Source organism: Ruditapes philippinarum, unplaced genomic scaffold (genome assembly GCF_026571515.1).
Source record: "Ruditapes philippinarum isolate M1 unplaced genomic scaffold, ASM2657151v2 ctg842_1_1_1_1, whole genome shotgun sequence".
Taxonomy (NCBI): Eukaryota; Metazoa; Mollusca; class Bivalvia; order Venerida; family Veneridae; genus Ruditapes; species Ruditapes philippinarum.
Genome location: NW_026866721.1, coordinates 8,138 through 29,822, shown reverse-complemented (window position 1 = coordinate 29,822; position 21,685 = coordinate 8,138). Strand labels below are relative to the sequence as shown.

General features: G+C 33.6%; 2 protein-coding genes across 2 annotated transcripts; both read right to left on the bottom strand.

Moving 5' to 3' along the window:
• Positions 1–312: 312 nt before the first annotated feature.
• On the bottom strand, positions 313–10,502 carry LOC132733487 (uncharacterized). Its single transcript, XM_060720138.1, has 5 exons — positions 10,237–10,502; positions 4,855–6,312; positions 4,169–4,319; positions 3,310–3,442; positions 313–2,944 (listed from the first exon to the last, which is right to left on the bottom strand). Exons 2-5 carry the CDS (start codon positions 6,300–6,302, stop codon positions 2,262–2,264), a joined length of 2,415 nt encoding a protein of 804 aa, XP_060576121.1. The 5' UTR covers positions 6,303–6,312; positions 10,237–10,502; the 3' UTR covers positions 313–2,261.
• Positions 10,503–11,804: 1,302 nt separating this feature from the next.
• Positions 11,805–18,842, bottom strand: LOC132733470 (cerebellin-1-like). Its single transcript, XM_060720120.1, has 5 exons — positions 18,722–18,842; positions 16,899–17,043; positions 16,552–16,655; positions 16,034–16,253; positions 11,805–12,012 (listed from the first exon to the last, which is right to left on the bottom strand). The coding sequence occupies exons 1-5, from the start codon at positions 18,761–18,763 to the stop codon at positions 11,915–11,917; spliced, it is 609 nt and encodes a 202-aa protein (XP_060576103.1). The 5' UTR covers positions 18,764–18,842; the 3' UTR covers positions 11,805–11,914.
• Between the last annotated feature and the right edge of the window lie 2,843 nt (positions 18,843–21,685).

Genomic DNA, 21,685 nt, shown 5'->3' with positions numbered 1-21,685 from the left:
ATTGACGATTTGTCAAACAAGTAATTATTTAAAATAACATACAAAATAAATATATTTAAAACTGTTAACACAAATATATATATGTAAGGTCCAAAGTCTTATCTATTAAAACGACCCATCCAACATAGGGAAAATAACACCAAGAAATGCACACGCAAAATACGATCCTCAAGAATCCTGGTAAACATTACTTGCAAAGTATTTATGTTTTTGGTTTTACATTACATATCATTATCTGGACTTAAATAACGTTTACTCATATATCTTAAAAAGTTTGTTTGGTATTATAAACATAGTTAACTTATTAAACTTTCTGATAAAAAAGGAAATTCCTAAAACGATTTCACTTTAAATTCAGATCCATATTTGCTTTTTCAAAAAGATAACAAACCAGAACAAGAAACAGTGTTTTGTATCAATGCATCCATATAACAGTTACTTTTAAATTAAAAATTGAGTCACCGTAGCCATATAACAGTAGCAAATCCATCAAACCTTAAAATAAATATAACATAAAAAACAAACCTTAAATTTACAGTTTTTTTATTTAGTGTTCCTGTATCCATATAACACTAACCTTAAATAAATATATCAAAATTGATGCCCAACAATTACATCTAAATCAAACCCTGTATCAATGTACCCATGTAACAGTAACATCAAAAACAAAACAATTTAAATCAAATCTTAAACTAAATCAAACCTCGAGTTTATGTAATCAACATTTATATGAATTTAAAACCAATATTAAGTTCTTTAATAGATGTAATTTCAATGTTTTGCATGCCAAACTAAAGAGGCGTTTTTTATTTAGAAACATTGAATAAAAACTATAAAAATGCATACAAAAAATACAAAAACATAACCAAAGATAATTCAACATCCTGAGATTCTAAATACATTAAATGATGACACACTACAAAAATACAAACTTTTGATTAAAATTACAGTGCAATCTCATCAGGGCTGCTGCCCTATGTACAGCCATAACCTCTTTATAACGTCAGTATCAATTCATCCCAGAACAGTTCACAATAATCTTAACATCGATAGAGCAACACCTCTAAGCAACAATAAAAATATTGGTCTCTAAAACAGAGTGACACAACGGGTAGATTATACATGGAACTCCTAGATATTGTATGTAAGTGTCCTGTGTCAATCACAAATACATTTATGTGGTCTGGGAAAACTATCTCCTTCCCAAAAATATCTGCCAACAATATTTTGAGTTACTGGCAAGTGCACTTTCAATAAAAAAATTTCTTCAGAAAAAGTATACAATTTGGAAATAAAATATATGTCATGAAACTATTATATACATATACATATAAGCCAAACTGTAATCATATATTTAATTGCATACAAATAAAACTGCATGTTCGCAACATCAATTTTCAGTAGACAATCTATGTGACATTAATTTTATAAAAAATTAAATGAACAATGTGAAGTTTATACAAAATTTAATGGATAACGTTACATTTACACAAACTTATTTTGACCCCGCTACATTTGCACAAAATTCATAAGATAACATGAAATTTATACAAAACGGGACATTGTGACATTAACACAAAATCCAGGGACAACATTACTTTAATTTTATACAAAATAATTTTGACAGTTTAACATTTATACAAAACCCATTGATCAATGTGACAATTATACAATGTATAAAAGAGGCTATAATTATCTATTTTTTAATCAAAGAAAGCAATGGTGCAGTAATATAATTTTATCACAATTTTTTTTGACAAGTTATATTGCCGTATTTATAAACAGTAATTTGCCATAAAACCCATCTACCGATTGCTGTTATGTAAATTCATTACTGTTTATTCTAGGCCATATAAATTATCAAAAACTTTTATGACTTTATCAAAACCAAAACCGAAAAATCTACATTATCTATGAATCAATCTATTCTGCAGAACTGTGTGTTGTTCTTGTATTTGTTTCGCAATTATTTGTTCAAAGTTTTTTTGTTATAAATAGTTATACAGTTTATATGTATACAATTAATTCCATCAATTATACAAAAATGTAAATTTGAGAATGATTACAGCTTTTCTTATGTGATGCATTTTGTATAGGCCGTCTTATATATTAAAACATATACAATATCTGATGGTCAAACAACCTTACGTATAAACAGACATTATCCTGAAAAGTGACAAGATAAGTCAAAGATACGGAAACAAATATAGCTGATAACAAAAATAAAACATTTTGTCATGGAGGTATTTATGCTAATAACTTTAACCACCACACCCACCTCCGCATCCACCCCCACATCCACCACCGCACCCTCCCCCACCACATCCTCCACCTCCGCCACATCCACCACCCCCACCACAGCCTCCGCAACCACCACAACCCCCGCATCCGCCGCCATCACCCCCTCCCCCATCCCCGCCACCACCGCAAGCAGCACCGTCACAGCCAGCATCTACACCTGTGTCACCGTCAATTCCATAGTCTGCACCAGAAAACTCCATCACACCACCACCACCGCCTCCACACATAGCACATATATGTGCTCCGTAGTATGAATGCATGTAATAATTCGACGGGGTACTCCAAAGCAAGCCTGCGGCCATGATAAATGCCATGTCGTCCGACGGAATGGTAGTTATTGGTCTTGTTCCACGAGTTGAAGTGGTGGGTTTAACTTGTTGGCCTTCTCTCCATCCTTTTGGCCTTGGAACGCACAGCACGTGAAGCAAAGATACCGAAAATGCTAGGGCAATGTTTTCCGCAACTTCATTACTTGAGGAGTCGATATTCAGTATACCTTTCATAAGGTCAATCGAAGCAGATTCTAAATTGAAAACATACTCTTTCCTAAGATATCCCAGCTCAATCGTGGTTATTCTGCCAGTTGAAAATTTGTAAAACTTCAAAAATAGAGTCCCCGGACTCCCAGCAACTCCTCTTTTTTCTAAAAAAAAAAATTCAACAAATTCAATGAGGAAATCGTATTTTCTTTACATATTTCAGGATATGAAAGTTGCAGAATGATGGGCGAAGATCTGCTTCCGGGATATAATAAATATCAGTAGATTAAACCATCTGGTCCCAACAAATTTCAGGAAATTTAAGATGTAAAAAGGTGAATAAAATTTAAGTGTAAAAATATAAATAAAATTTTAGTGAAATGAAAAAGTGAATATTTCATGGTCCATGAAACCTAAGATATCAATGTTGGTATATAAAAAATGAAGAAAATAATCTGTTTTAAAAAGTTTTCGAATCATAAAGGCTAAACTAGTTAAGGATTTTATTTTATTTTAAACATGTACATACGTCTAGTCCCAGCAACACCTCGTTTAAAACCCTTCCATCTTCCGGTCAGAATACCCCAGTCACCATCATTGTTTTTCAAAAGAACGGCTCTTTCTCCCAGTACAGGATTTAGAGTAACAACATCATGCTGAACCTATAACCAAACAAAAACATTAATCTGAATTACCTGCCTCTTTGTATATAATAGCATGGTTCGGGCGCTTACTATGGTCACAGTTGTTCGACTGGACAACGCAAAAACTTATAAGGGTTAGATAGCTACGCCAGAAATTTACTCCGGTCGAACCATCACTCTGTTGAGCCAATGTTCTGACGATCACCGAAACTGGACATGCGCAGAGAATCGACAAGAGCCAACCAATTGAAAGCGCCCGAGTTCATCCAATATCTATATATATTTTTTTTTACATTTGAAGATAGGTACCAAACATACAAAAAGGTTTGTTCTTGTGTCTCCTTATTATTAAGCTAAGGTATACAAATGACACTGGTTTTAAAAATTTCAGTATTCTGTTTAGATTCTTTAAAGAAATCAATGAAAATGTAAACCGTTACTGGGCGTGAGTCGTGTTACACTTTTCACTTTGCCAAATTAAAAGACTGTCAATAAAACAGAGTGTACGATTTTCAAATAGTTGTTTTGTTTGAAATGCACTTTAGTGATCTGCATAATCCAGTAATTTGAGATTTTAAATTAATGCAACATTTACACACAAAAAGCATAGACAAACTGTAAACAAGTACATTTTGTTGTAAATTTCTAAAATATCAACTAATCACTAATAATGCACTTGATTGTCCTATCTGCTTGATCGGGGAATAATGTGAAGCGTGTGAGATGATGTTTTAAATCACTTACTTGTGATGGAAGAGGAAGATGGTCTGAAGCTATTAAATGCCCAATAACCGACATTTTATCGTGATAGTACACCTGTATCACCGACATCATCAAAGGCTGACTGTGTATGGTCCTTGCTGTGAACTCTACATTCCCTAGATGATTCTTCAATCTAAAAAAGAAAAAGAATGCAGCTGCAGACGCAGTCGATATTTGTCAACCATGTGAAAGATATAATGGTTCAGCAACTGATAGATTTCTTTTGTTGACCTCTATGACTCTATCTGTAATGCAAAACTACCGACATGTGTCAAAGTAAGAAACAGGTGACATCCACAATAAGTAGCATTTGAATGCTACAATGATATTTTTTGTTTTGTGCACTAACACAACATCACAGTGCGCCCTTCCAGCTTTACTTATTAGGAAGACCTCGGACGTCCCTCCGTTTTTATTTCAGACACGATCGGCCTCCTTAGTAGGACCATAGACGTTCAGAAAACTGGCTAGATAGTCACCGCCGACCCTAAATATAAACAAAATGGAAAAGAACAAAATTCGTCAACTAGCATGCAGATATTAACAGAAATGTTTTACGCATTACAAGCAGATGTTAAATTGTCCATATCTGTTTAAATGTTATCATATGCAATCTATTCTTTATAAAAATTTCAATGATTATAAAACAGAAACAACATCAAGAATACCTGTGAGATGCCACCTGGCAGCGGTTATCTGTCCCTCTCGGAAGTCTTTCAAGAGACACAGGACCCCATAATTGTTTCACATTCTCCGGTATTACAGCAGTTTCATATCTTCCACTGTCTAAGAACAACAATGCCTTCCCCTTTTTAGGTGCCGAAAATTGTCCCTGAACATCTAGAGTTATGTTCGAGCTACCTAGAGGTATCTGAGCATTAATTCTTCCACCGTTGGCCGCATTCGCTATCGATTCAATCTGTGGCAGCATATTTAACGTGTTCGATCCAACATCTGTCTTTGACCCACAAAATGCCCAGCCTGTTCTTTCTTGCACCCAGAAATTTATATTGTTGGTTTCCTTCGTGTCCAGTTCATTTCGACCAACATTTTTCCAGGTAATCGTTCTGGCGCCACTTGGTACATCACCCGGTCGTTTTAATGATACCCATTTTCGCACAACCTTCGGTCCAGCGGCGCTCGACACGGTTAATTGAAGTTTCTTGTATTTATCTGGATCCGTTGAGGGAAGGTTCAAAGTTAAATTTTCAAATGTGATAATAGTGCTCTTGGTACAAAAAGTGTACGACTCGTTCGGACTAACTCTATACAGAAATCCCGCCGGAGGCGTTCCACGATACATTGCTCCAAACAGAGAATAAGTTTCATTGTAAAAGTTTTTCCAGCTGTCACGTGTGTGTTTGTCTGCTTCACTTAGTTTTGATCCCTCACTACGATCGTTTACCGAATCGTCATGATTAAACAAGTGGCCAATGATCTTAACCATATCTTTTTTGTAGACTAATGGACTCAGCTGGTGTGTGTGCCACATCAAATCTATGTCGTAACATGGTACCATGAAAGCTTTCGGCAGTTGTGTTTTCAAATACAAGAACTGTTTATATCTCTGCAGGCAATTCTGCAAATACTTTTTATCTCGGTAGTGTGGTAACGATACCTGATAGTAAAACACCATCTGTCGTTGGGCAGCGGCCACAATGTCGTATGTTATCTTTGACTTAAAGTTATCAACGGCATCAACATTGTATGGTACACTGTGATCAACTGTGAATGGTTCGTGGTCCCCTGCATACATTTCCGACCAAAGTTTCTGTGACGCTTTCTGCTCTTCTTGAAACTTGTTCATCCGACGTAGCGTGTGATCAACAGTCCCACCAACAATAGTTTGGCAATCTATTTCATAGGATTTGGGGCATAACATATGACAATGCCATGCCCATTCAATATCCAGAGGTGCAGCTAAGCACCTATTGGGGTATTTTATGGCCAGTGGAAGCCAGTATTTTTCATATCGGTAGACTGCACGTCTCAATACAGACTGTTTCTTCAAATCCTGAATAAGGTCAACCGCTCTCAGGAATTCTATTTGGCACAAAGCTTGTTCGCATAGATCGACATGAAACTTTAATTTACCAGCGGCGTGCTTGTTCTGCATGGTTTATGACCTGGAAAGAAATAGGAATGTATTTCGTTACAAATAACCACCAAAAAAGATTACATGCGCGGATGCAGAGAGGTGGGGGGGGGGGGGGCACTAAAACAGCAATAATTCTGATATAGTTTCTGAGAAGAAGGTCTTTTTGACATGATTGCTATAAAAGTCTAGGCAAACAAAGTGACTCCGTGGAAGTGCAATGTTTGGCCCTAGTATTCAAGAATCTGTTTTCTATTCAATTCTGTTTCACAAAAGAAAAATAATTGTCATATATAGTTTTATATATATTAAGTGATCCCCGGGGCGAGGCCAATATCATATTGACTTATGGAACATGACTAGATCATTAGGTGATGATTCATGCCATATCTGACGCTGGACGAGGTAGTTTGTGAGAAGAATATTTTTAACATTTCATTACTAAAGTTTTTAGCTCTTTTGACTTAGTTATGCATCAGACTGGAAACAATTATGACTTGCTACGGGCCACATAAGGAGTTTAGTGAAACCCTTCTTGTGGTTTTTGAAACAAGTTTTATCATGACTGGCCTATGTTACAAAAATTGAATGCTAAGAAATTGAAACCCCAAATATAATTTACAGTTTATACATCTCAAGTCATCAAAAATTGCCTGCAAAAATTTTCACAGTCTATCGATTTTAAATAAATAAACAACACATATTGTAAACATGCAAAATTCTCATCAACTGCCACTTCTCTTTTAATGTGAAAAATAACATATAAATGTCCGAGCAATATCTATTGTAAAATGCAAGTTCTGGGGAAGAATAACTACTTAATAAATTATTATCATAAAATGCAGATTTTAGATAATGAATCTATTTTAGAAACTTGAGTTTTTCAACTGTTTTTGCTGTTTGATTCTATCTTTTTGTTATATAATGTATTTTAAACTTATATTTTAAATTAACACAGGTTTTAATATCGGAAGAAAATAAATTGAAACGCCGTATAAAAACGCACATCCTTTATATTTTTTTACATAGTAGAGCTATATCCTTAAAAGAAAAACTGATCTCATATTAGTTGCCACTGCCAGACGTGTCGCCCGGGGGTGGGGGAATATGTTGCCGGCAGCAAGCGAAGGGTTTATTGGCTCAGATAATGACCCTATTAACCTATTAAAGGTCATGATAAATGTATTGAGATTGTCCATTGCCGAAGTGTAGGATCATCTATTATGAAAAAAATACTAAGAACTCAAAATGGCAAACACATCAGTGTGTTTTCTGCAATATCAGGCCTGAATGTAAAATGTTCACATGCGCATATCATGACATTCCCATGAGACCGGGTGACATTAAAGCTGCATTGAATAAATTTTATAAAAACAGAAATAGCGACATTTCATTAATAAATTTGGTTTCATATCGGTTTCGATTCTTATTTTGGTGTCAAGACAACCAAAATGAGTTTTATAAAATTTGCAACTTTATTGCTGCGAAATCGGGAGTACAACTTCTATTTGCATGAGAAACTCCGCCTTCGGGTCATCAGGTCATCCGTACATCAATATTAAATCAACATACATGGCTACAAGTAGCAGTCCTAATTTAACGGTATATTTCCACATTGGAACGGATGTTTTCATACAAATTTAATCTTTTTTATGATATGATTACCTTTTTTTTCTGGACACCGTGAAGCTCAAACGGTTAAAGTGTGTTTGCACAAGAAAATCTTATATTTGGTGTGTTCGGATAACAACTATAACACTGTGACGTACCGCATACACGAGCTGAGTATAGTCTTCATTCAATTTCGTTTACGAAATTTAGTGTTACCGTTGGGTTTTCCGTTTAAAATCGTAATTTATGAACATTATTTGATGAGACGTACACCAATACTGTTTAAAAGGTTGATGAAACTGTATCTATTAGACCGACGGCAAAATTTTTTTACATATTTATTTAATGCAGCTTTAAAACTTTTTTCCTAAATATTTTAACATTTTTACAGTCTTGGCGTGTATATATTTATGTATCCAAGATATCTTTACCAAATAAGAAGCCAAACGGGTTTTTAAAATATCAGAAAACCAAGGATTGAGGTATACATACTGATGTTTATCACGGTGGCCGATTTGTGACCTATATCTTCCTTCAGGGTGTTTACCTTAATATTGAAACAAACCAATGACCTTTTGTACATTTGTATTGATTGAGTTTAAACAGGTATCTGTGGGCTCTTTATATCATTTTAAACTTATCTAAAAGAAAAAAGGCAATTTTTCAGCAAATGCTTCAGTAATGTGATTTTGTCCGCCAATTGATATCCCGTATAAACCAAACATATAGATATTTATGTCAGTTAGATAAGTAAAAACAACTTTAACGTATGTGTCTCATATATAATTGTAAAAATAATTACATAGATTCTATATTGTGTCAATGTTTCTTTCGTTGCAAATGAAAAATCTAAGAAAATGTATAAAATACGTGAAAATGAATTATTCCGGGGCATTCACCTTTTCCAATTTATCTCATAAAAGTTGAAGGAGGTTTTTTCTATTGCATACAAAATTTACATTTAACATATTGATGCTTTTACTGATAAATGATAAATATCAGTTTCTCTACTTGTTATAGAGTATGTAAGCGAACAGCATGGAACCTGATCAGACTGCGCGGATGCGCAGGCTGGTCTGGATCCATGCTGGTCGGGTTTTGTCGTGACGCGGCTCAAATTTGTTTGTAAACATGTTCCATGCTCAGTCGCGCATGGCCACAAAGTATGTAAAATATGTTACAAATAAATAAATAAAAGTAAATACCGTGAATATCCATATAAACTTGATCATTAAACTGATATTTCAATTGGTACCAACTGGATCGATGGGATGATTTTATTACCAGTAAATAATTACATTATGTACATAAAACGTGAGTGTATTCATGCACTGGACACAACTTTCACTTCCTCGATTTGTGCATTATTTAGTCTCAATATTTCGACTTTACACATAGATGTCTGTCTTTACGTCTCAAACAGTTAGATTCAAAACTGTGTCGGAAATCGAACTGATCTAAATTTCATTTTTTCACTGCAACATGAAAATTTTCACACTGTGGCATGTTCATTTGTTGTTTTAAACCATACATTGCGATGGTCGACCTTCGCCTATATCATAAAAAGCCTAAAGCGCACAATTTGTTGGGCTAGTGCAGAAGTATGCCCACTTACTGACTCCACTTTGTTTCGGTTTTGATCAATGACAGAAATGGTCCAATAATAAATAAATGTATCTACATTAACATATCTTTTCTGACACACCATTTTCAAGTAACAGTCGTGTCGTGGTGAAGCGTGTCCTAGCAGACTAGCTACACCTCGCACATGTACTTTAAAACACGCCCATTACACGGACACATACACACATTCTTCCTACCCTTGTCAAATCTCACTTAATTTTAACATTTTAACAAAGCTAAGTACCTGTCTCAATCATACACTTTAATACTTTGATTCAATATCCACATAAATCGAGTCGCAATATTTAAATGTGTTGGTATTTAACTTTTTTGTGTGTGTGTGGGGGGGTAATTCATGTATAAACTGAATTAAAACTATTTATATCTAGCACAAATGCCACATTCATGTTATGTTGCGATGAACTTAGTTACTGAGGGTTTACAAACGCCTCACAAAGTGAGAGTACACCGAGTCTGAAGACTACTCTGAGACTGCTTATATAACCTGATTAACTACTGTACAATATACACATATATATACGTTATCTATTATCATAATACATTCTGTAAGTATAGATTTTGATGCTAAATCAAAACTCTCAAAGCTTGGATAATTTATCGATATCAGTAAATACGCAGACATTATAAAGTTCGATGTGAACATATATAAACAATGGATAAACGTGTACTTTTATATGTATTGATGAAAGAAAATTCTTACCTTGCTTGCCGATTGTTGAAAGTAGGTCAACTAAAAATACAGTTGGAGACTAAATAAATGTTGTGTAGTTTAAATCGTTAAACACAATATTACTACGTGAAAACAGTACACAGTAAACTGTTCATTTCATATTTGCGTTTTCAATGATCTTAAAACAGAATCAGTGTTTGCTTATATATTTGTAGTAAATCCAATATTTTGCAATGTTTATAAACAGGTGTGTATCGGTCGGAATTCCCCAACCGGATAGTCACGTGAATAATTAACGTCACGGTAAGTTCACGGACAGCGGGTCAAATACGCTGGTTTCCTGTTTCATGCTTATGAGTCGTATTTATACATGGGAACCAGAATACTTAAAATATTTATGAATGTTGACAAGTCGTTATCGTCGCGGTATAGGGATGGGTTAATTTTCCTAATTGTTTAGCTAATATCATATTTGGCAAGCTATTGAAAAAAAAAAGAAATATGAAGTGGAAATCTACCTGATTTTTATTGACTTTAAACAACGTGACATGGGTTAAAGTCACAGAACTAGATCTATATTAATTAGTTTCAAAACGTATAAATGTTTTTTTCCAAATCCAGACGAAACTTTTGTTATATCGTGCACATTCTGACAGTACTAATATGCATAAAGTAAACCTGTGCCTAAAAATGAATATTTTTAACTTCTTTAGAAAGGGCAAATATGAACGTTGTTTGACAATAATAAAAATATATACAACATCCTACTATTTTTAGTGAAAATAATACTGACCAGTTGATTAAGAAACTGTGAGGGGTTGACGCCACATTCAGTTACCCCATTTCATTTAACATCAAGTGTTTTTTGTTGTTTTGTTTTGTTTTTTGTTGTTTTTTTTTGCGATAGTCAAAGGTTTTTACATTTGTCACTATTTATTCTATTTAATTCATAATTGGATTTGTTAACAAACTATTAAATTAGGTAATAATATATTATATTTATGACATAAACAGGATGTGATATTAAATAAGACAATGACAAAAGTTAATATTACAGACACTGTTCTTTAAATGCACAACGTTCTAAATGACAGTTTTATATCTCCCAGAAGCCCTTTCAATCATATACATCTGTTATTCATATCCGGATATCATGAATTCTTTTTAAAGATTCCCATACGTGATTCATGCTAAAATCTTATCAGGGGAAGTAACCGCAGCGAGAATTTTGTATGTTAAAGGCACATGGTGCCTCGTTAATAAATATTTTTAACTTCTTAAGAAAGGGCCAACATGAACCTCATCACATTAAAATAATGGGTTTAGAGCATGTTAGATGCTTATAACACGATGCATGTAAAATAATGTGTCTTAATAGTAGCAAAATGTAAACAAAGTAGTATTATGACTTCCTAACGAATTACTGAATAACATTAACAGTACTTATTGCCAAACGGCAACAAAAGCAAAAAAAAAATTATGGGTACATTTTTGGATACTATAAAAGTACAGCGAAAATAAAAAGCTTTTGAAAACTAAAGATTAAAGCATTACTGAGGCATAGTGGGTCTTTTAATAATGAGTAAATAACACTGGGCAATATTCGTCGTGTTATTATTGATACAAGTAAATACATCATTTGTGTAGGTTTAAATCTTTAATGCTATAAGTGTACTATCAAAATTGATAAATAAGCAGACGACATTTTTTATCCCTCTATAAGGTAGCCTGAGAATGACGTGTGCGACTCTCCATTGATATAATTACTGTCACTCTGGTTGGCATGACGTACCCAAACCTCGTCCCCTGAAATATTGAATAATAATAATAATAATAATAATAATAATAATAATAATAAAGACTTTATTTAACGGGAGAACTCATTTGAACAAACATATCAATCTTCCATGAGGCCCTCAACAAGGAACAATGTAAATTTAACATATTCAAACTATTAAAATACATAAATGTAAAAACATACAGGAGATTATCAATTTGCATACATGGATGTGTGATAATACATGTACATGTACATGAATACATGTATATAAATGGTATTATAAACATGAAAACAAAAAAAAACCTTTAAAGTGGATTGGTCTACAATGGGGAATTTTTCATAAGTATTTCAGATATTGATAAAATCAATAGAAATGTATCATTTTGATAGTCAGTCATGTACGTAAAACAAAATGGTAATATGAGTTCTTTGTGATTTTGAATGAATTGGGGGGGGGGTGTTGTTTTTGTTCTTGTTATTGTTGTATTTATCTGTTTAAATGAAAGCATAACAATCCACACTTTGTTAACGCTGTATGTTAATTGTGTCCGGGTTATTAACATTGTTATTACAAACATCATATACTGAAATAAATGTTCATATTACACATACTGGGTGTGCTATCATGCTATCATTTTCTTGCAACTTTTCGGCCCTTTTTGTCTTACTTCGGTATCATTCGGAACACTTCGACGATAATTCATAATCCGAAGATTGGCGGAAAAGGCCGAAAAAATTATTGACTTCGGTAACCTTAACGTTTGGAAAGTTACAGCAGTGTTTACCTTGTATTTTCATAAAGAAAGTGGTCTTCTTAATCAAATGAATAGATAGCATTATATGCAATTACTTTTGAATGATTAATCATCGTCATATGATTTCAAATTAGATATTTCCGTCAGACATAAAATAAACAAAGGTGCTACATGAATTTATGCAAGGAATATTTTTGCTTTAAATATTTTCAGTCCGATTTCGGTAGTTGAAATGTGTTATTAATTCTTAAAAAGGATGTGAACTTGGTAACATGTACTTGTTTATCATTAAACGTTTCAAATATTAATCTTTCTTAAAACACTGATTATCTTAAATGGCCTCGTCTATTTTTCAATCCAGACAGAACCATTCATCATTTTAAGGGGGAAAAGTTCAAAATTTGTACACACTGATAGACAACATGGATGTGTCAGCTTATCAAATCATGGATAGAGTCAGTTGCTACGGTGTTCCGTTTGGACAGTCGTGTCTTTTAATTTAGTCTGTTACCGCGATGCACGATGGTACGATGGTGAAAACACGATGGTACGATGATGAAAATGCCATGGTACGATGATGAAATCGCGATGGCGCGATAGTACGATGGTCAAAACGCGATGGTACGATGGTGAAAACGCGATGGTACGATGGCTGTAAACGCGATGGTACGATGATGAAAGCACGATGGTACGATGATGAAAACGCGACGGTACGATGATGAAAGCGCGATGGAACGATGGTGAAAACGCGATGGCACAATGGTGAATGGTGAAAACGCGATAGTACTATGATGAAAGCGCGATGGTGAAAACGCGATGGCACGATGGTGAAAACGCGAGGGCATGATGATGAAAACACGATGGCGCGATCGTGTGATGGTACGATGGTAAAAACGCGATGGTACGATGGTGAAATCGCGATATTACGATGGTGAAAACGCGATGCAACATGGCGTTTTCGCCATCGTACTATCGCGCCATCGCGATTTTACCATCGTACCATCGCGTTTTCATCATCGTATCATCGTGTTTTCACCATCGTGCCATCGCGTTTTCACCATCGTACCATCTTGCATCGCTGGTACAGACTAAATAAAAAGTTACGATTGTCCAAACGGAACACCGTAAGATGCCGCCATGTCCTTCTCAGTTGATTTGATCTTAGCCACGATTTGATAGTAGCCGCGATTTGATAAAAGCCGCCAGTAAAGTGTAACAACGGGTCTTTTCCTAGGGAAATTCTGACTTTTAAATTGCCATTACCAGTTTTTCGGTGGGGGGGGGGGTCAAACAGACAGTAAAATTTCGGCTAAATGCGTTATGCCCCGCACTACAAGTTAAACATACATAACACCTATAATGATGGTGCCAATAAAAAATGTCTCAGTGACAATTGTCCGATTTTCCCAGCTACCCCCTTCACTGCTCTAGGACTGGACAAGGAGCTTAAGGCTGCTGATATCAAATGTCGTTATTCGCGGTTTTTAGTAGTGGAAAACCTCAGATTTCACGTGCATTATTATGGGCACAAGAGGTCCCATGGGTAATTTCACAAAATACAGTACATTACAAATATTATCGGTTTAACATTTGGTTTAAACAATATTCATTTTCAATAAATTGATTACAAAGTACACAAGAATAATTACAGAGCGATTTAACATTAAAACTAAACTAAAATGTATACAGAAATTATTAGGTGTTCTAAACATGTAAATTATCAGAATAGAGGAGAAAGCTAAAAGCTTGTGCTAAGCCTCGCTTCTGACTATCGTGCTAAGCTGCCATGATGGTGTAATAATCTATATGTAATAATATTAACATTTTTGGAGGATATTTCTGTTGTTGTTTTTTCTATAAATACAGGATTTATTTTCATCGAGTGTTATGAAAATAAATAGTTCATGAGTGGCAATAGCCACGAGTTAGATATGATAATTTTCAAACCATAAGATGAAAATAAATCCTTTATTTACTGGAAAAAAACTTGAATTTTCTTTTAATTATATACATTTTCCTATTTATTTACTTTTTGACATTATATTTTGAAAGATTTCGCCTAGCTGACTTTAGAAGAAAGTAGTTCGGCAATACATCAGTGAAAATACAGAAAATTTGTTTCACTACAGTGAAAAAATTTTTTTTTTACTTTGAAGTTACAGAAAAATGAAAATTCGCATTTCATTTCATCGATATTCCTCAACATTTCAATAATAAGTATGTAATAAACGGTGTTTTTTGTGCCAGGACAGAATACTTTTCCTCATGGTAAAGAGGTGAATAAAAACAATACTGTATTTAAACGATTCCTACTGATAAATCATAAACAATATCATAATTTGTTTCATTTCTGTTCGACCCTAAAAGTCAATTTATGAAATATTCAAGTGTTTGATTGATGAAATATGCACGCACTTTGCAACGGCTGTATGATAGATAACATATCCATATTCAGTTTAAACGTATAAATTATTTAGATAAATTAAATTAATATATATGCATTTTTTACACTTTAACAGATACATGTATATAATAGACAAAAGCGAGTCGAATGTTTACTTTAAAGTCACATGTTGACTCAAAAATAATCACAATTTTAGTGCTTTGAAAGGGGCAAACATGATTTCTATAATGTATAAATAATAGTTTTAGAGAATGTTAATTGCTTGTTACTTGAAGAAAATAATGATAACTGTGAAATAATTTGTCATGAAAGTAGCAAAATGTAAACAAAATAGTATTTTGACTTCCATCCAAAATACTAATTCACTTTAACTGTTCTTATTGCCAAAAAACACACAACAAAAAAAAAACAACAGATGAAAACGATGGTTCAGGTAATTGACTGATGAGTAACGTTATACTATATTAGAACACCAAAATTAAAAGCTTTTGAGTAATTAGAATAAAAGTATTGCTGGGGGATAATGGGCCTTTAAGAAACACGTACTATTTGTGTTTCACGTGCTTACAATTATATTTCTTACTTCGGAGCTGTTGGTTCTGTTTGGGTTTGTGTTGTTGTTGTTTTGGTGGTGTTGTTGTTGTTGTTGTTGTTGTTTGTTTTGGGGTTTTTCTTGGTATTTATTCTATTTTTTTATTTATTTATTTTTATTTCATTTTGCAGTAAAAATATATATTACAACAATCGCTCATGACTTTCTTTCTCTGTGGCACTTAGAAACTGTTTACATATACCTGATGAAGGTTTCTGTTATACTTCTTGCCTTGACACCTAAATGGAAAAAAGGTGAAATTTATAATACTGTTAACTATTAACTTGCATACGTGCCTGCTTTTAGGTCCAGATCAACAACGTTTGTTGCCATCGTGTAATAACTGTTGTCCCCAGACACTGTTTTTGCCATTGGTTCCCCGTTCTTCACTAATTCCATGCCTGTTTGTTTACCGCCGGGTACCAGTGTTGCAAAGGTAAACTCGTAGGGCCCGTCAACCGGTGCTGTAAATATTCCGTGTCGTGAATCGTACGTGTTACCGACATTTAGATTTATCTGTAAACAAAATTGAACACATACACAGGCAAATGCAAAATTGTACTGAAATATCTTAAGTACGAAATAAGCATATAATTAGAAACATTGTGCTAAAAGATTTCTTTCCGTGACATAATGAATTATTTCTGAAAAAAGGCTTTTCGTTTTCATTAATAAGCATAATCTTTTCAAAAAGGAGGATTCAAAGGTCAATTAAGCAATAAATACATGTATAACTATGCAAAAGATGCCAGCCTGGGCTAGGTACTCTTTCCCAAGGTGGGCTATTCAGTAGAGTATCTGAAATAAGACTTACTTCATCAAAAACAATGGCTTGTGCCTTTCCAAGCGTTGCTAGATTATTCTTCAATGTGACAGAAAAAGCAATGGGCGCAACCGTTGCTGGGCAACCGCAACTTGCTGAAATATTACCGAATCTAGACATTTAAATTGTTTACATGCACTAGTAATATAATTAATAATGTTTTTTTTCTTTCTTTTTTTTCTCAAAATATTTGCTCTGTTGAATGAGGAAATACTGACTTGTTTACGTCGTAAATAAGAGGAGCATATTATCAATTTTATTACACGGAAATGGAACGCTTAATAAAAGTTATACATTGGCATCTAGCTTTGGGGTTTTGTTTTACCAAACGACAATACCATTTTTCCTCAGTGACGTCAGAGCGTCAAGCTCTTTCTCTAAAAGATCAGCCTCATCTTGTAGCCTCGCTCTTAAATTACTCTCTTCTGCTACCAGTGATAGAAGTGTCGTTTGTATCTCTGCCGGTAAATCTTGGCAATACACCTGCATAAAATAAACCAAATGTCACGTTATCATATCAAATTATGAACTTTTATTCAGTTAATATGCTAAAAAAAATGTGGTTATTTGCTTTGTCATGGTTTGACGCTGACTTTTTGCCACGCTTAAGCACACTTAGTAATAGAAAGAGCATCGAAACACGAAGATATCTCATTTGTACAAAATTAGATTACCCGGTATTTTGATGTTCTTTTTCTTTTGTATCATAGGCAAAAGTAAAAGCAAGTTCAATGTCGTCACAATATTAAAACTAATGTACAAGCATTTGAATATGACTTCTATTTTTATCCCTTTCCAAAATAAGTAAACCCCAAGAAAAAATGAACCAGTCAATGAGCATGCTCTAGTTTTGTTCCCGACAGACGGCGCTGCACTCAAGTTATGGCACTGTGCATGTCTGACACATCTTCTATAGAAAGGACTTCAAACTATGATACAAATGTTAGAAATAGAAAGCAAGGAGCAAACAAACAAATAAATCAGTAACAATATTACACTTTTCCTGACTATGTTTGCCAGCCAAGACTAACGATGCTTATTGCATGGGTAAGATTATTACAGAGTTTGGAAATTGCATGTATAATAAATATACTATGCAAGAAAAGGTTAGGTCCTTGAGCGGTTTGAAACTTGTCTTTCCCTTTAAACACCAAAAGAATCCCAATTCTATTACTAATATACATGTAAATATAGTATAGATAAGCAATTGAATACAGCCACGAATCAGTAAAGATATATGTAAAGATAATATTTCAAATTGTTTTGTTTGGTTTGTTTTTAATGGCACACAAAAACACTTTAAGTCATATGACGCCGAAACTGGAAGGACGATTTTGGCTAACCTCGGGTGTTACAAACTTAAAAACAACACCAAGGCCAAAACCACCTCCTTTGCTTGACATAAGGGATGTATAGTCTCCAGTAATTCGAACCCACTTAGTAGCTTCTTATTACACAGGGATAAGCTATCGCCTCAACCCTTAAAGGCAGCCCCTCAGCCACAAGGGGGGAAATGAGTTTGTATTCATAATTGTTTTAACTTATTACAAAATGTTTAGCACGGAGGAAGGTAGTCTAGTACTGGTGTAACTCTCCAGGAACGATGGTTAGGAAACTACCCGCCTATATGACTGAAATACTGTTGGAAAAAGGCGTAAAATGAAACTAGCAAACAAACAAAATGTTATAAAGTTGCCATTGCAGATGCATCAGCTAAGCACATGTATATATTTTATTATTGTTTATAGGGGGTTTATTTTGTTTGCAAATGAAAACAAGAAACTGATTAGATGATATAAATGTAAGTAAAAAGCAATAGATAAAATGTAAGTAAGAAGAAGCATAGTAAAGCAAATATTTTTTCCTGAGATTTGCCAATATAAAACGAGTTCAGAACCTCTCCCTAGCACCAGCTTGCTCAATATTTGAGTTTCAGAATCAATAGCATTTAGGTCAACATTTAAATATCTAGAAGTGTGTTTATGCGCCATCAGATGTTAAATGTGGAGATAACGTTCCGATCGGAACTGGTAAATAATGATGATTGATGACGTTGCAAAAAGCAATAAAAAGATTATTGTAGAAGGAATCACACAACAAAGTTATTTCCTGATTGGTTGTGCAATTAATTACCGTAAATCAGTATCATATGTGTACTCACGTGTCCAAATAAACAAAATAATAGCGCCACAAAAATTCCCATTATGAAATGTTAGAAAACAAAATGTCCCAGACTGGATTGTCGTTATTAAATGAAAAGGGATATTCAAAAAGTGATTAGTTTGCATAAAGCAAAATTTCCTCAGATACTTGAAATTTGCGTCATTAGTTTCAAAAATGAAACAGTTGTCTTTACATCTAAATGTCACGGCGGCAGTCGCGAATAAATTTGGTTAGGCAACATTATATATTCTTGAAGTGGTCCGTTGAAACAATTGATATATATTAAAACTATAAGGCAGTGTCGACTCTGCTTCTCGGACTCGCTAATATTGGCGTTAACGCTAATATTCGTGTCAACCGATAAAACTTGGTCAAAATATAAGATATTCTAAGTGTAATGCTTTCCCGCCAAAAATTCTAACATCGGCCAATATCATAGCAAATCGGTTATTTCCGGAACGTTATTTTTCAATATCTTGGGCATTAGATTATTTTCAGTCACTATAATCCTTTTACGCTATGTACTAAATTCCGGTAATAAACAGTTAAAAATTATTGAATTCCGAAGATTGTGAAAAAATAACGTTCCGGAAATGACCGATTTATTACGATATTGACCGATGTTAGATTTTTTGGCGGTTAGACTACCTAAACGACCACAACCCATGATCGTTACATTCAAATAGACACTTGCACCATGACTGCCATTTTTATGATCTACTGGTTGCAAGTTTCTATTATTCCTGATATGAGCTTTTTAACATTTGGTTATATATATTTGTAAATATTTCCTCTTGATTATAAATATACATTTGTATACGGTTTAAAATGCTCTTTCTTCTTACACAATTCCCCTAAAATAGATGAAATAGGAATCTTAAAGCTTGCCCTACAAGGAAACATAAAAATGCTTCAGGCCCAGTTTGACTGAACCAGTTCATGGGCGACCATCTTAGCACTCTAGCACCGGCTTAATCAGAAGTCATATCTAAAATTATACGCCCCACAAAAAAACAAGAGATAAGATGTGCCTTGTAGACTACGATTTCTTATCTACAAAATTTAGTACATTATATATGAACTATGAAGATTATATATTTATTTGTGAGCTTACTTTAAGAAACTTTTAAGTTTGTATGTACTTATATTTCTATGTTTAAGATGCCATGTCCTATTTGGTGGTCAGTGTTTCCCTATTAACCATAATATCAGCAACAGAGGACGTGTAACTTAAATTATCAAATTGTTTTCATGTAAAATACCTTATCCTGTTTATAATAAAGGTGTGTTGACAATATGTATTTTTCAAATTAATGAACTATTCATCAATTTATGTATCATAGCCACAGTATATAAACAAATTCACTGTATCCTGTCTTGTGAGCATATATAATTCAATGTGTACCCTTTATTGCGAGTAATACACACGCGACTTCCACTTGGGAGCCTATATATTTTAACCTGTTACCTTACTTGCGATAACAGGAAGTAGATTTGTTTATATACTGTGATAACTAAATTATGAAAATTTTATTTCTTATAATTGTTAAAATAATACTGTCCGTTTCTCACAACGACTTTCATTTAATACGTGACGTTTATTTAAACTGCTTTTATAAAATTATAAAATATTTTTCACTAAAAAATGAAAAAAGGTTAGATCCCTCGGAACTACTGAACTACTGAAAATAACAAAAAAAAAATGAAAATTGCAGACCCTGTTTCATTTTGTCTGTTCATGAGAGATAAAATATATGTTCAACTTTTCACATACCCCCCCCCCCCTCCACACCGGCTTCAGTAGTATTCAATCTTTCCACACTAAATGTGCTGAAATAGGTGAATCCTAAACGACTATTACTACACTGTAGTGGGAAAGAACTTAAATTTCATTCTTCAACACTAAATGTGAAGGAATCAATGATCCCGACATTCCGAAATACTATTACATCATTAGAGTGAGAAAAAAAAAAGAAAATAATAAGAAAACTTGTGTTATAGGAACAGTATAAAGGTTTTCATTTGACAAATATATTCTCTATATTCACAGCTACTGTAATCAGAAAAAAGATACAAAAAAGAGTTGTACTAAAGTAAATGTTTTATAAATTCTTCATTTACATTTTTCTAGAAGCTGAGGTCATATAACTTTACAAACGTTCATATTGGACCATATAACAAGTCAAAAATCTAAATCTTTATAACCAATAACATAATTGTATTTATGCTTTGTTTTTTTTTATATAAACAAAAACAACATTACATATAACTGCATAAAGGAAAATCTTCATTACTTTGACGTATATTTAAATAATTTATTAATGGATTTGACATTCAAGTCAATATAATTTATCAATTTTACATTGTGGGAAACCATGCATAAATTACCGCTTTTAATTGTTTGACGACGTAAAAACGGCGTTAGAACGTGCGTTAACGCTCAGTCACGTTTAAGACATTTTGCATGCAATTTATATGCGTTACATGAATAGTTTATTCATATAAAATTCACTGAATCATGTAATTTATTTGAAATCCATCCATCAACACGGAAATAAGAAAGTTAATTTTCATATTCTGTTTTCATTCTTTGAACTGGATTTATCACTGTGAGGTAGATAGTAAAGTTTAATTTTCATTTTTCGATGAAATTCTTATCTTTGTATTTCTTCGTATTCAATTATCGTTTTTCATTAAAGCTGGACGCCTCCTGATGGGCAAAATAATTCTTTAAAAAAATCAAACTTGAGAATTTGTCCTAAGACTTTAAGAAAAGCAGAAAGATTCAAGATTTAAGTAATAATTTAAATAATATTTGCGATTAGGGACCTATTGTGCAGTATTTATCATCATAATTCTACTGCGTTACTAACGCTTTAAGGGCTAATTTTTCATAATTTGACAACTTTTTGGTTATTTGCGTGGACTGTTAGTGCCGTGTTCACAATATTTTACTTTTAAA

Coding starts and splice junctions, on each gene's coding strand:
- LOC132733487 (XM_060720138.1), bottom strand. CDS start 6,302: ATGCAGAACAAGCACGCCGCTGGTAAATTAAAGTTTCATGTCGATCTA. Junction 3,443..4,168: donor ATCTTCCTCTTCCATCACAA/GTAAGTGATTTA, acceptor GTTTGGTTATAG/GTTCAGCATGATGTTGTTAC. Junction 2,945..3,309: donor AGGTGTTGCTGGGACTAGAC/GTATGTACATGT, acceptor TTTTTTTTTTAG/AAAAAAGAGGAGTTGCTGGG.
- LOC132733470 (XM_060720120.1), bottom strand. CDS start 18,763: ATGGGAATTTTTGTGGCGCTATTATTTTGTTTATTTGGACAC. Junction 17,044..18,721: donor TATTTTGTTTATTTGGACAC/GTGAGTACACAT, acceptor TATTTTATGCAG/GTGTATTGCCAAGATTTACC. Junction 16,254..16,551: donor AAGCCATTGTTTTTGATGAA/GTAAGTCTTATT, acceptor TTTTGTTTACAG/ATAAATCTAAATGTCGGTAA.